The sequence below is a fragment of the Ranitomeya imitator genome, chromosome 1, assembly GCF_032444005.1.
Source record: "Ranitomeya imitator isolate aRanImi1 chromosome 1, aRanImi1.pri, whole genome shotgun sequence".
NCBI lineage: Eukaryota > Metazoa > Chordata > Amphibia > Anura > Dendrobatidae > Ranitomeya > Ranitomeya imitator.
The window spans coordinates 891,290,924-891,303,660 of NC_091282.1; the positions used below are offsets into that span (position 1 = coordinate 891,290,924).

The 12,737-nt window shown below is 45.6% G+C and overlaps 1 protein-coding gene across 1 annotated transcript in view; it reads right to left on the reverse strand.

Annotated features, from left to right (window-relative positions):
* Window positions 1–12,737, reverse strand: part of FRAS1 (Fraser extracellular matrix complex subunit 1) — an 845,787-nt gene that overhangs the window by 439,469 nt on the left and 393,581 nt on the right. Inside the window, exon 9 of the mRNA XM_069743201.1 lies at window positions 12,271–12,462. Within this exon, the coding sequence (XP_069599302.1) occupies window positions 12,271–12,462 (192 nt within the window). The remainder of the gene's footprint in view (window positions 1–12,270; window positions 12,463–12,737) is intronic.

Genomic DNA, 12,737 nt, shown 5'->3' on the forward strand with positions numbered 1-12,737 from the left:
GGGAACTCCTGAGGCTGGGAACAGATTAAAAACAGCGCAGAATCATATGGAGACAATTTTGTTGGGAAAGGCTGAAAGGAAGCAGGAATTTCAGAGGCTGACTTATTATCAGGAGGGAGAGACTGTTGGTCACATGCTGTCGCTGGTGGCTTCTGCCCAGAGGAGTACTTCGTTTGTCCATTCGCTGGTTTCTGGGAGTGGTAATAGAGTCTCCGAAACCTCTGAGATTTTGAAGGTCTTTGTGGACTTTTACGCAGGACTATATTCCTCTCAGGTGGATGCGTCGGCGGGAGACACAGTGGCTTTCCTGGAGAGTCGGGACTGCTGAGATTGAGTGAGGCAGATAGAGAAGCCTTGAAAGCTCCTATTACGGAAGAGGAACTGGGTCGGGCTAATGGGAAGGCGCCTGGAGTGGATGGGTTACCCGCTGAAATTTATAAAAATATGGGGGAGGTGCTAGTTCCCAGATTAAAGGTGGTTCTAGACGAGGCTAAGTGTAGAGGGTATTTGCCAGCTTCCATGAGAGAAGCCATAACAGTGGTAATTCCAAAGGAGGATAAAGATTTGGGGAAACCTGAGTCATATCGGGCAATTTCTTTGCTCACTATGGATGTCAAGCTTCTGGCCAAGGTGTTAGCGACCCGCTTGTCGAGTGTCATCACTAACCTGGTGCACCCAAATCAATCTGGCTTTATGCCTGACAGATCTACAGCGGTCAACCTGCGGAGGCTGTTTATGTATTTGCAGCTTAGGTTTGACAACTGTGGCCAGAGAGTTATCGCATCCTTAGATGCCCATATATCGTTCGATAGTGTGGAATGGGGATATCTCTGGCAGGTGCTGAAGTGCATGGGTTTTGGCTCGCAGTTTGTGTCCTGAATTCAGCTGCTGTATTCGCGACCGGTGGCTAGAGTCAGGGTGAATGGGGAGTTATCTCAGTCTATAAAACTAGCTACAGGGACAAGGCAGGAATATCCACTCTCTCCCCTTTTGTTTGCTCTGGATGTGGAACCATTCGACAGTCTGATGAGGTGTCTGGGTTTAAGTATGGGATAATTGAAGAGAAGATAGCACTATATGTGGACGATATTCTACTATTTCTGGCTGACCCGGCAGCTTCCTTGGGGGGTGCCATTGGGCTCATTGAAAGATTGGGCTCTTTGTCGGGACTGACGATAAATTGGAGTAAGTCAATTCTGTTTAAAGTGGATGACGTGGGAGAGGATGGGAGTGAGCCTCTGGAGGATGGGCGACTTAAAGTGGTTAATCAATTTAAATACTTGGGGATATGGATCTCTGTACCACAGACTTCCTAAATAGGAATCTGACTCCGGTTTTAGGTGTACTTAAGGCAAAAGTGGATGCTTGGATTAAGTTACATTTATCGGTGGTGGGCAGGGTTAATCTCATTAAAATTATTTTAATGCCTAAAATACTATATGCTCTTCATAATGCACCAGTTTGGATACCGCACGGGAAATTTCGGCAGATTAATTCCCTGTTTAGGAGTCTGGTATGGGGGAGACAATATCCACGTATCAGACTGGAGACGCTTCAGTGACCCAAGGAAGATGGTGGCTTGGCTCTGCCCAACCCTGAAGTATATTTTCTTGCAGCCCAGAGTCAACATTTAAAGGGCTGGGCGCATGAGGTGTCGTCCAGTGCGGTATAGCATTTGATTTCCTGGGGGCATTGGGGAAATTGTATCCAACTATATTTTTAATATGTAAGCTGTGGGGCAGATTGAAACAAACTTGTGGGGTTACAGGTCTGACTAGATTCTCACCGTTATGGCATAATAATAATTTACCGGAGTTTGTGGCACTGGGGGTATTACCAGAGTGGCAGGCCAAGGGAATTCATTACGTGTATCAGATAATTGAACAGCGAGAGCTGAAATCCTTTTCCCAATTGCAGGTGGAGTTTGGACTCAGGCCCTCAGGGAATATCAATATGCGCAGATGAGGCACGCATTTGGAGCTCAAAACAGGGGTGAATGTATTAGAATCCAAGGACATATAGTATTGGAATATGTGTGGTGAAGGGACTATGAGGGGGGTTATCTCCACCCTATATAAAGATTTACTGCATACATACCTTTTGGGATTTCCCATAAAGGTGAGAGCTAAGTGGGAGAGGGATCTGGGCCCAATGGAGAACGAAACCTGGGAGTCGGTGCTGAAGTGGGTTCCACAGCTGTCACTAAGCGAACCATATAGGCTGTCACAGCTCTATCTAATACACAGAGTTTACAAATCTCCGGAAGTATTGTACAAAGCAGGTCTGCGTGTTGATTCTGAGTGCCCAAGGTGTAAGACTAAAAATGCTGGAATATTTCATATGATGTGGACGTGTCCGAGACTGGCTGCTTTTTGGTTGGTGGTTTTGAGTCGGGTGGAAGGAGCGTATAGATGCACGGTACCAAGGGATCCGATGGTGTGCTTACTGGGGTATGTAGATGAGATTGGAGTTAATAACACCCTGAAGATAGCAATTGCCAGATTGTTGTATATGGCCCGAAAGGTAATAGCACGAAACTGGATTAAGGAAGAAGAAGGGAATTCCTTCAAAATGTAAGCAGGGTCTGACATTGGAAAAAGGGGTTTACAAGAAACGAGGGAAAATAGAAATGTTTGATAAACTGTGGTTTTCGTGGCTTGAAATGTGATGAGGACAGGTAAAGGTGATGGGAAAGTCAAGGGCCTGACTCGGTGAAAACTAAACATCCAAGTGGGAAAAAATCTTCTAAGTATCATTGATAGAGGTATTACTAAAAGAGGTGAGCTGCCTTATGGGGGTGGGGAGGGATTAGTTGGGAATGGTGGGGTTCTAAAACTGGGAAAACTTTGTACTGAACACAAGAATTTAATATGTAAAATGCAATGTTATTCTTAATAAAAATGTATTTTGAAAAAAAAAAAAAAGGAACAGTATTTGGGCATTTGCAGTCCAATAATGTATCTCTGACAAAAGCCACTTGTTGTTTTGGAGGTAGAAGTTGCTCCCTTACCTCTTGGCCACTGTGCGGCTGCACAGGCAGGACAAAAAGTGTGTTCACACCTGTCATACAGTTATGGTCGAAAGTGCTGGCACCCTTGAAAATGTTCCAGCAAATAAACTATTTATCCCAGAAAATTACTGAAATTTCACGTTTTTTTATACATATGTTTATTTCCTTTATGTGTATTGGAGCAACACACAAAGAAACAGAGAAGGAAAGGCAAATTGGACATATAAACATGTAAAGCGCCATGGAATAAATGGCGCTATAACAATAAATAATAATAATAATAATAATAAATTGGAGACATCATTTCACACAAATCCCCAAAAATGAGAAGGACAAAATTGTTGGAACCTTTTCAAAATTGGGATAAACAACTTTGTTTCAAGCATGTGATACTCGTTCAAACTCACCTGTGGCAAGTAACAGGTGTGTGCAATATGAAAATCACACCTGAGACCAGATAAAAAGAGGAGAAATTAACTCAATCTTTGCATTGATTGTCTATGTGTGCGCCACACTAAGCATGGAGATTAGAAAGAGGAGAAGAGAACGGTCTGTGGACTTGAGAACCAAAACTGGTCAAAAATATCAATAATCTCAACGTTACAAGTCCATGTCTAGAGATATTTTTTTTATATATATATATTTTTCTGATGGGGGCCATGCATACCAGGATAGGGATGGAGCCATTGATACCAGATACCAGGAAAGAGATGGAGGCAATAGGGATGGGGCAATGCATACCAGGATAGGAATGAGGGGGACCATGCCTACCAGGATAGGGATGAGGTGGTCCACGCATACCAGGATAAGGACGAGGGGGGCATGCATACCAGAATAGGGATGAGGGTGCTATGTATACCAGGATAGGGATGAGGAGGCCATGTATACTAGGACAGGGAAGAGGAGGCCATGCATACCAAGACAGGGATGAGGGGGCTATGCATACCAGGATAACAATGAGGGGGCATGCATACCAGGGTAGGGATGAGGGGGCCATGCATTCCAGGATGGGGATGAGGAGGCATGCATTACAGGATAGGGATGAGGGGGCCATGCATACCAGGAAAGGGATGAGGAGGCCATGCATACCAGAATGGGGATGAGGGGGCCATGCATACTAGTCAAGGGATGACGGGGCTGAGCATACCAGGATAGGGATGAGGGGGCCATGCAAACCAGGATAAGGATGAGGGGGCTGAGTATACCAGGATAGGGGATATTAGTACAGAATTGACCATATTTTTTGCTTAAATTTTTCTTTTCTAAATCCTCCTCTAAAACCTAGGTGCATCTTATGGTCTGGTGCATCTTATAATCTGAAAAATACTTCATTTTCTGGAACAATTTCAAGGGTGCCAACACTTTTAGTTATGACTGTATACATATAAGTACAAATAAGTGTAGATATGGTAGAGCATGTGAGAGTTTGTGATCTGGCATGGTTCATTAAATCTTGGCATGTTATCCATTGGTGCAGTTATAGTAACTTACCAATTTTGAATGAACAAAATCAAATGAAAATAAGCTTTTTATATTTGGATAGGCAGTGGCGTAAGCAAGTGAACTACATTGCTAAGTGGGATACCAAAATCTATTTTTTTATGTACTTTACTAATCCCCTTCCACTTCAATAAGGATTAAATAAATAAATGGGACAAAAAAATGACATAAGGATATACAATAATGTGTAAACTGTTACACAGGCGTGAAAAAAAAACTGCTGCAAAGTAACAATGCTTTCACAAATACAAGAGCTAATAGTTTATTTTTATCAATTATCAAAATGAAGAGTGAATGAAGAAAAGATTAATCGAAATAAAATCAATATTTGGTGTGACCACCCTTTGCCTTCAAAACAGCATCAACTCTAGATACACTCAGTTTTTGAAGGAACTCAGCAGGGAGGTTGTTCCAAACAACTTGGAGAACTAACCACAGATTTTCTGTAGATGTACGTTTGTGCAAATCCTTCTGTCTCTTCACATAACCCCAGACAGACTCTATGATATTGATCATTAGGGATCTGTGGGGCCATATCATCACTTCCAACACTTTGTTCTTCTATCACGTCACAGGTCACACACAATGGCAAGATTGAGAATAACAATCACAGCAAAATTAATTAATAAGGCTTCCTTTTAATTGAAAAAGTGTAATTTCAAAATTAACAACTGAAATTGATTTAATTTAGATTGCTTATTTGTTTACTTACTTTGCATGTTGTTAATTGGTAAAGTAAATTATTAACAGTTCTAGTTTGAAATTATTAATTGTCCTAGTTAGTAAAGCATTCTTAATTTGCAGCGTTTTTCTTATATCTGCCTATTAATATGAGATAGACAATATTAGATGGCATTGTAATAAAATAGGGATTTTTGTGTACTCACCGTAAAATCCTTTTCTCCGAGCCATTCATTGGGGGACACAGACCGTGGGTGTATGCTGCTGCCAATAGGAGGCTGACACTAAGTGATACAAAAAAAGTTAGCTCCTCCCCTGCAGTATACACCCTCCTGCTGGCTCTCAGCTAACCAGTTCGGTGCAAAAGCAGTAGGAGATCAATAACAATATATGAGCGTATAGCATGTCATATTCTAAAAAACAAGCATAAGCTAATAACAGGGTGGGAGCTGTGTCCCCCAATGAATGGCTCGGAGAAAAGGATTTTACGGTGAGTACACAAAAATCCCTATTTCTCCTTCGCCTCATTGGGGGACACAGACCGTGGGACGTCCCAAAGCAGTCCCTGGGTGGGGACAACAATAGATCAGGCCCTGTGTAACCGCTACTTACAAGTGCGCCACCGCGGCCTGCAGAGTCCGCCTGCCCAGACTCACATCTGTGGAAGTGTGGGAATTATAGTGCTTCAAGAATGCATGCGGACTGGACGAATCCGCAAGCTTGCAGGCGTGCCTTGTTGACGCCTGGTGCCTAGAACCCTTGATAGACAGGGAGATAGGCTGACATCTAGCACGGAAGGACTCCTGGATGGTGAAAAGAATTCACCATGTTATCATGGTCGATGAAACGGCTAAACCCTTCCTGAAAATGTCAGGAAGCCTTCCTCTACCGTCAGGAAGCCCAAATAAAATGTCCAACCTTCAGAAGGACGCCGTCCTCAAGACGTACCTACTCAGAGCACTCACTTCGTCCAGAATATGGGGGATCTTATTCCATTTTTTGGACTGGAGCCAAAAGAGATGAGGGAAGAACTATGCCCTCATAATAGTGGTAATACAGTACCACCTTGGTAACAAGGGATGGAGATGGCCTGAGGACAACCTTGCCTCGAAGGTAATAAGGGAAAAAAGTCTGAAAGAGCAGAGAAGCTAGCTCCGAAGACTCGTCAGAGTGAGAATATCGCAGAGGAGAACGGGACGACTTTCCCTGATAGTAAAGTCTGCCCGGATGAAAAAGGAGCCTACTGTAAGGCTCCTAGGAATAATAAGTTCCCAATGATCTAACGGTATGCGATAGGGAAGAACTACGTGTGAATACTCCCTGTGAGAAAGTCCCTACTTGCAGTTGTGCTGCGATAAGGCGAGAAGATACTAGCTCCGCAAACAAAAAACGCACATGGTCAGTGCGGATCTCTGAGGATCAATGGGGCCCCTTTCTGCTTCTGAAAGGCTTTCGGAAGCAGTGGAAGGGGAGTTATGGAAACTGGTACCACGGCAGAACCAGAGCATGGAGAGCGATGGCTCTTGGATCTCGAAGCCGAACCACGAACTCGAGTACATTGGCCTTTAGTCTGGATGTCATCCCACCTACAACTGGAGAGCTCCAGTAAGGACAGATCTGATGGAAGACTTCGGGGTGAAATTCCCACTGACTTGAGGCGGAACCCTGACGGCTGAATTTGTTTGCCGTTCAGAGTTCTACTTCTGGGATATATACTGCTGAGATCACCGAATAATAGACTTCGGCCCATCAGAGAAAGTGAGGTACCTCGGTCATGGCGCCTGACCGTGGGTACCTGCTAGATGACTGACGTAAGGCACCGCCGTGGCATTATCCAATTGAATTCGGATAGGGTGACCCGCCAGAAGGCAGTGGACCTGCTGTAAGACTACCGTTCGGATCTCCAGAACAATGATGGGGAGGAGAAGACTGGCATTGGTAGTTACTAATAACCATTGAACCGGGAAGAAGGAGCTCAGAGACTATTGTCTGAAAGTCTGATTGACTTGCTGAAAACGAGCTGAGCGAAGGAAACCGCTTCCATTGTCGTCACCATTTTTCCTCAGAACTCTCTTAGCAAATCGAATGAAATGAGGGGGTGAGTAATCAAGTCCTCAGAACTCTCCTTGCGCGAGCTCCCTGTTGAAGGGCCATGACCTTGTCTCGAGGAAGAATTACCATCCTTCTAGAAGTGTGCAGGATCATCCTCAAAAAGGATATCTGCTGGGCTGGAAATGAGGAGAACTTGTCTAAGTGTAGCTGCCAGCCCAGGAGAGAAGGTATCGCAAGAGATATAGACGACTCAGCGTAGTCCTGGAAGGGCGGCTAGACGGACTAAACAGGGCAGGACGAGCACGCCTCTAGAGTGCAAGAGAAACATGACATCCGCCATGACCCGAGCGAACACTCTGGGTGCGGAAGCAAGGCCGAAGGACAAGGTTGTGACTTGAAAATGCTGTTGACGAATGGAAAGGCGAAGGAATTTTTGCAGAGGGCAAGCAACCCGAATGTCGATGGATGCCGGAAACTGCACCTTTTTCTGTTGAAGTAATGGCTGAGCGGAGGAACTCCATCCAAAGAAGGAGGACCATGTCAAAGGTTGTTAGAAGTTTGAGGTCCAGGGTCGATCTTACTTTTCGTTCCCCTGTTTGGAACCAAGATCCCTTAGATCTAGACTGTGCTGGACAATCCTTATACAATCCTTTGTCAGTCTCCCGCTCAAAGGATTTGATTGGCCAGTTGTTGCTGGTGTGAATCAAGGTAGTTAATGTCTCCAGCCAGGAGACCATTGCTCTAGCAATCCATGCGGCCGCTAGGGAGGATAGAGCGCTGGACCCGAAGCCGCAAGATGGAACGAACCAGATTTGCTATCTGACAGTCCGTGGTATTTTTAATTGATGACCCATCAGGTAGGGATACTGGTAGGTATACCACAGGAGATTCTACCCGGTTAATCTGCCCCATGGCAGAATGTGCGGCTGCATCCAGCAGGTCATAGTCTCTTGCCATCTCCTCTTTTCACGGTGCAGAGATAAAAATTAGGAACCCTCGATCCATCAACCTCTTAACAGGGAAGTGGAGAGGAATTGTCCGCCTTCTTGCATCATCCACTAAATAGTGGTGATGCAGAGGGGGGAGCTCGTATGCCAAAAAGGGGTGCCTCTATATGTCCACAGAGTTCAGGTCTCCAGGTGGACAGGACAGGTTGTCTGGCGTTAGGCCTGGATGCAGAAGAGGAAACATGGAGACGACACTCCGTGTGCTCGTCTGTTGATGGTGTGGGGAGATCGGTGCCCTTTAAAGGACCTGTCGCCCTTAAAAAACAGGCCTGGCATGGCATCCCACGTAGAGGCTTCTGTCCAGTGAATCGCTTATCCGAATTGAATGGCAAATGCTCTCGAGGGAGTTTAGTCTCTGAAGCTCTGGCAAGCTCAGGCAATATCCAATCCATATTCAGAGCCTTGTTGTCTACAAATCATTGGTGAGGGAGCAGGGAACGAAAAACTTACGTTTTCTAGATGCCTGTATGTTTCTAGACGCCTGCACGTTTCTAGAATACTTGCGGCCCCTGCTAGCCGACGGCTCCCATGTAGGATAAGGGCCATGTATATTGGTCCTGCAAGCACTCCAAACACAGAGGGTACACAGAGGGATTCAATCTCTTGGTCAGAGAACCATGGATTGGTCAGTGAAGAAGTCCACTGAGGGGAACTAGAGGATAAAGCTGGGGTCAGCGGCGGAGGGCTCCTCGGACTGATCAAGTGCCTTTAAGACCAGGAAATACTGGTCATACGCCTTTAAGACCAGGGAATACTGGTCCTGCGCCTTTAAGAACAGAGAATACTGGTCCTGCGCCTTTAAGACCAGGGAATACTGGTCATGCGCCTTTAAGACCGGGGAATACTGGCCATGCGCCTTTAAGACCGGGGAATACTGGTCATGCACCTTAAAGACCAGAGAATACTGGTCATGCACCTTAAAGACCAGAGAATACTGGTCATGCGCCTTTAAGACCAGAGAATACTGGTCATGTGCCTTTAAGACCAGGGAATACTGGTCATGCACCTTTAAGACCAGGGAATGCTGGTCATGCACCTTTAAGACTGGGGAATACTGGCCATGCGCCTTTAAGACTGGGGAATACTGGTCATGTGCCTTAAAGACCAGAGAATACTGGTCATGCACCTTAAAGACCAGAGAATACTGGTCATGCGCCTTTAAGACCAGAGAATACTGGTCATGTGCCTTTAAGACCAGGGAATGCTGGTCATGCACCTTTAAGACCAGGGAATGCTGGTCATGCACCTTTAAGACCAGAGAATACTGGCCATGCACCTTTAAGACCAGAGAATACTGGTCATGCACCTTTAAGACCAGAGAATACTGGTCATGCACCTTTAAGACCAGAGAATACTGGTCGTGCACCTTTAAGACCAGAGAATACTGGTCGTGCGCCTTTAAGACCAGGGAATACTGGTCATGCGCCTTTAAGACCAGGAAATACTGGCCATAGGCCTTTAAGACCAGGGAATACTGGTCCTGCGCCTTTAAGAACAGAGAATACTGGTCCTGCGCCTTTAAGACCAGGGAATACTGGTCATGCGCCTTTAAGATCGGGGAATACTGGCCATGCGCCTTTAAGACCGGGGAATACTGGTCCTGCGCCTTTAAGACCAGGGAATACTGGTCATGCGCCTTTAAGATCGGGGAATACTGGCCATGCGCCTTTAAGACCGGGGAATACTGGTATTGCGCCTTTAAGACCAGAGAATACTGGTCATGCGCCTTTAAGACCAGAGAATACTGGTCATGCGCCTTTAAGACCAGAGCATACTGGTCATGCGCCTTTAAGACCAGAGAATACTGGTCATGCACCTTTAAGACCAGAGAATACTGGTCGTGCACCTTTAAGACCAGAGAATACTGGTCGTGCACCTTTAAGACCAGAGAATACTGGTCGTGCACCTTTAAGACCAGGGAATACTGGTCATGCGCCTTTAAGACCAGGGAATACTGGTCATGTGCCTTTAAGACCAGGGAATACTGGTCATGCGCCTTTAAGACCAAGGAATACTGGTCATGCACCTTTAAGACCAGAGAATACTGGTCATGCACCTTTAAGACCAGGGAATACTGGCCATATGCCTTTAAGACCAGGAAATACTGGTCATGTGCCTTTAAGACCAGGTACTTCCTTACCCGGGTACTGATGTAGAGTCGATGTGCCCCTTTAATGCAAAAATACTGTCACCCCAGTGTGAGCTGGCCGGGTGGACCAAGATGGCCACCGGGAGCTGCAGAGTTGATAAAATCTCGCAGAGAGCGAGAAGCGCCAATTTGGGGGGCGGAGCCACAGACACGATGTTGAATAGGCCCAAGCCGGGGCCTAAATTTCTGTAGCTGGTGGACGATACCAGTGGGTCGTTCCAGGCAAGACTTCCAGGATGCGGCCTACAAATCGGCCGAAGCCGGGGACTAAATTTTTGCAGCCATCCAGAGTGTTACCTCAGAGAGGTGGGCCACAGGGAAGTGGCTGAGGCTGCCTGTCAGCATGTGAATATCCCACTGAAGATGGATCCACTCACCATTGGTGCGCGTCCCGGCATGGAGCCGCCGCGGATGTGGGTTTCAGCGCTGTTCTGTGCAGCGTGGACGGTGCAGGGATAAGCCTCAATCCATCATCCGTTTGTTAGGGAGGTGGAGAGGAACCGTCCGCCTCCTTGTGCCATCCGCTTTCACAGTGGTGGGACAGTGGGGGCTGCTCGGACGCCATAGAGAGGGGCCTCAGTACAGCCACGGAGTTCAGTTCGGGTGGATAGGGCCAGTTGTCCGGCATTAGGCCTGGCTCCAGGAGAGGATACATGGAGGAGACACTCCATGTGGTCACCCGTGGCTGGTGTGGGGAGATCGGGACCATGAAAGGAACCGTCGCCCCTGAAGTGAGCTCAGGCATGGCTTCCCACGTCGCAGGAGAGGGTACGGGGAAGTATACTCGCCGTGCTCGCCTGTTGATGGTTCGGGGGAGATCGGAACCTTGAAAGGAACCGTCGCCCCCTTCACTCCGTTAATTAAAAAATAAAAATGTACAGAAAAGTAAACAATAAAATAAAAACGTTGGGGTCTGAAACAGACCCATGTGCCTCCTACAGACACTAAGCAAGAACTGGTTAGCTGAGAGCCAGCAGGAGGGTGTATACTGCAGGGGAGGAGATCACTTTTTTTGTATCACTTAGTGTCAGCCTCCTATTGGCAGCAGCATACACCCACGGGCTGTGTCCCCCAATGAGGCGAAGGAGAAAGTGCAGATTTTTTTTCTCCCTTTGCAGTGACACTTTGACTATTAATTATCCAGCATCCTCCCCTTTCCCATGATACTTCCTGGAATTACATAATTCCCTTAACATAATTCTGATGTTCTTAAAAGTCCATGAACTTATGTCAGATTTTAAAGCAGTGCTATTTTTGTAATCCACATAATAACTTTCTTATTATTACCAACATCTACCTTGGAAGTGCTACCTTTCTCGCATCTAGCACCAAAGAAGGCTGCTAAATAAGGCTTTAATTTGTGGTCTTGAAAACCTTATGAACAGAACAATCAAGTGACATCAGACAAAATCTAAAATACTTACAACCAAGTGGGCTATGAATATATCATGTATCTTTACACATGTAACCATAACTATCAGGAGCTTGCCCTGACAGTTGTCATAAATAGAAGATCCTTCTTGACAGCTGGACGGAAGTCAGTATTTTCGACACTGAACAAAATATATCTTGGAAGGTTGTTCCAAGGGTCAGTATTCTTCTTTAGAATCATGGATAAGGAAAGTTATGCATGGTGAGATGCAGAGTTAGCATTAGCTGCATATTTAAGTGGAGTTTTATGGATCAGCTAAGGAGTCTTACATAAGTTACTAAGACAACATTTACCAAGTGTCAGTAAACTATGTTAGATATGCAGCTATATTTACACATACAGCTTTGTAACTGGTACATTTAACTCGTAGATTTCTTTTGTTAAAGCAAGGGTAGAGAATCTTCACCCCAATAAGTGAACGCCATTAGCAAAGTCTTACCCATGAACACTCTACTTGGGAACACTGTGTCGGATGGCACAATACTTTCCCTCTGTCACACAAGCAGAATTCACAATGACTTCCATTCCAGAGCTCTCCATGGTACTTAATGGATCCATTGACCATACAGCTGCCTTTAGTGGACGCACACTCTTCACAACACTGTGCAGAGCGCCTCATTTTGCTCTGACCCTGCAAACAAAGAAAGTGGTTCAGTTATGATTGGAACCATTGCCATCTCTTTGATTCTCCACTGTGAGTTTCTCTTGGTTGATTTTTTTAACAAAGTATTTTAGGTTAAATTAGTTTCATTCAGATACATATTTGTAGATTGTGAGCCCTCGCGGGCAGGGTCCTCTCTCCTCCTCTACCAGTAGTGACTCATATGGTTTAAGATTACCGTACTTGTTTTTATTATGTATACCCCTCCTCACATGTAAAGCGCCATGGAATAAATGGCGCTATAA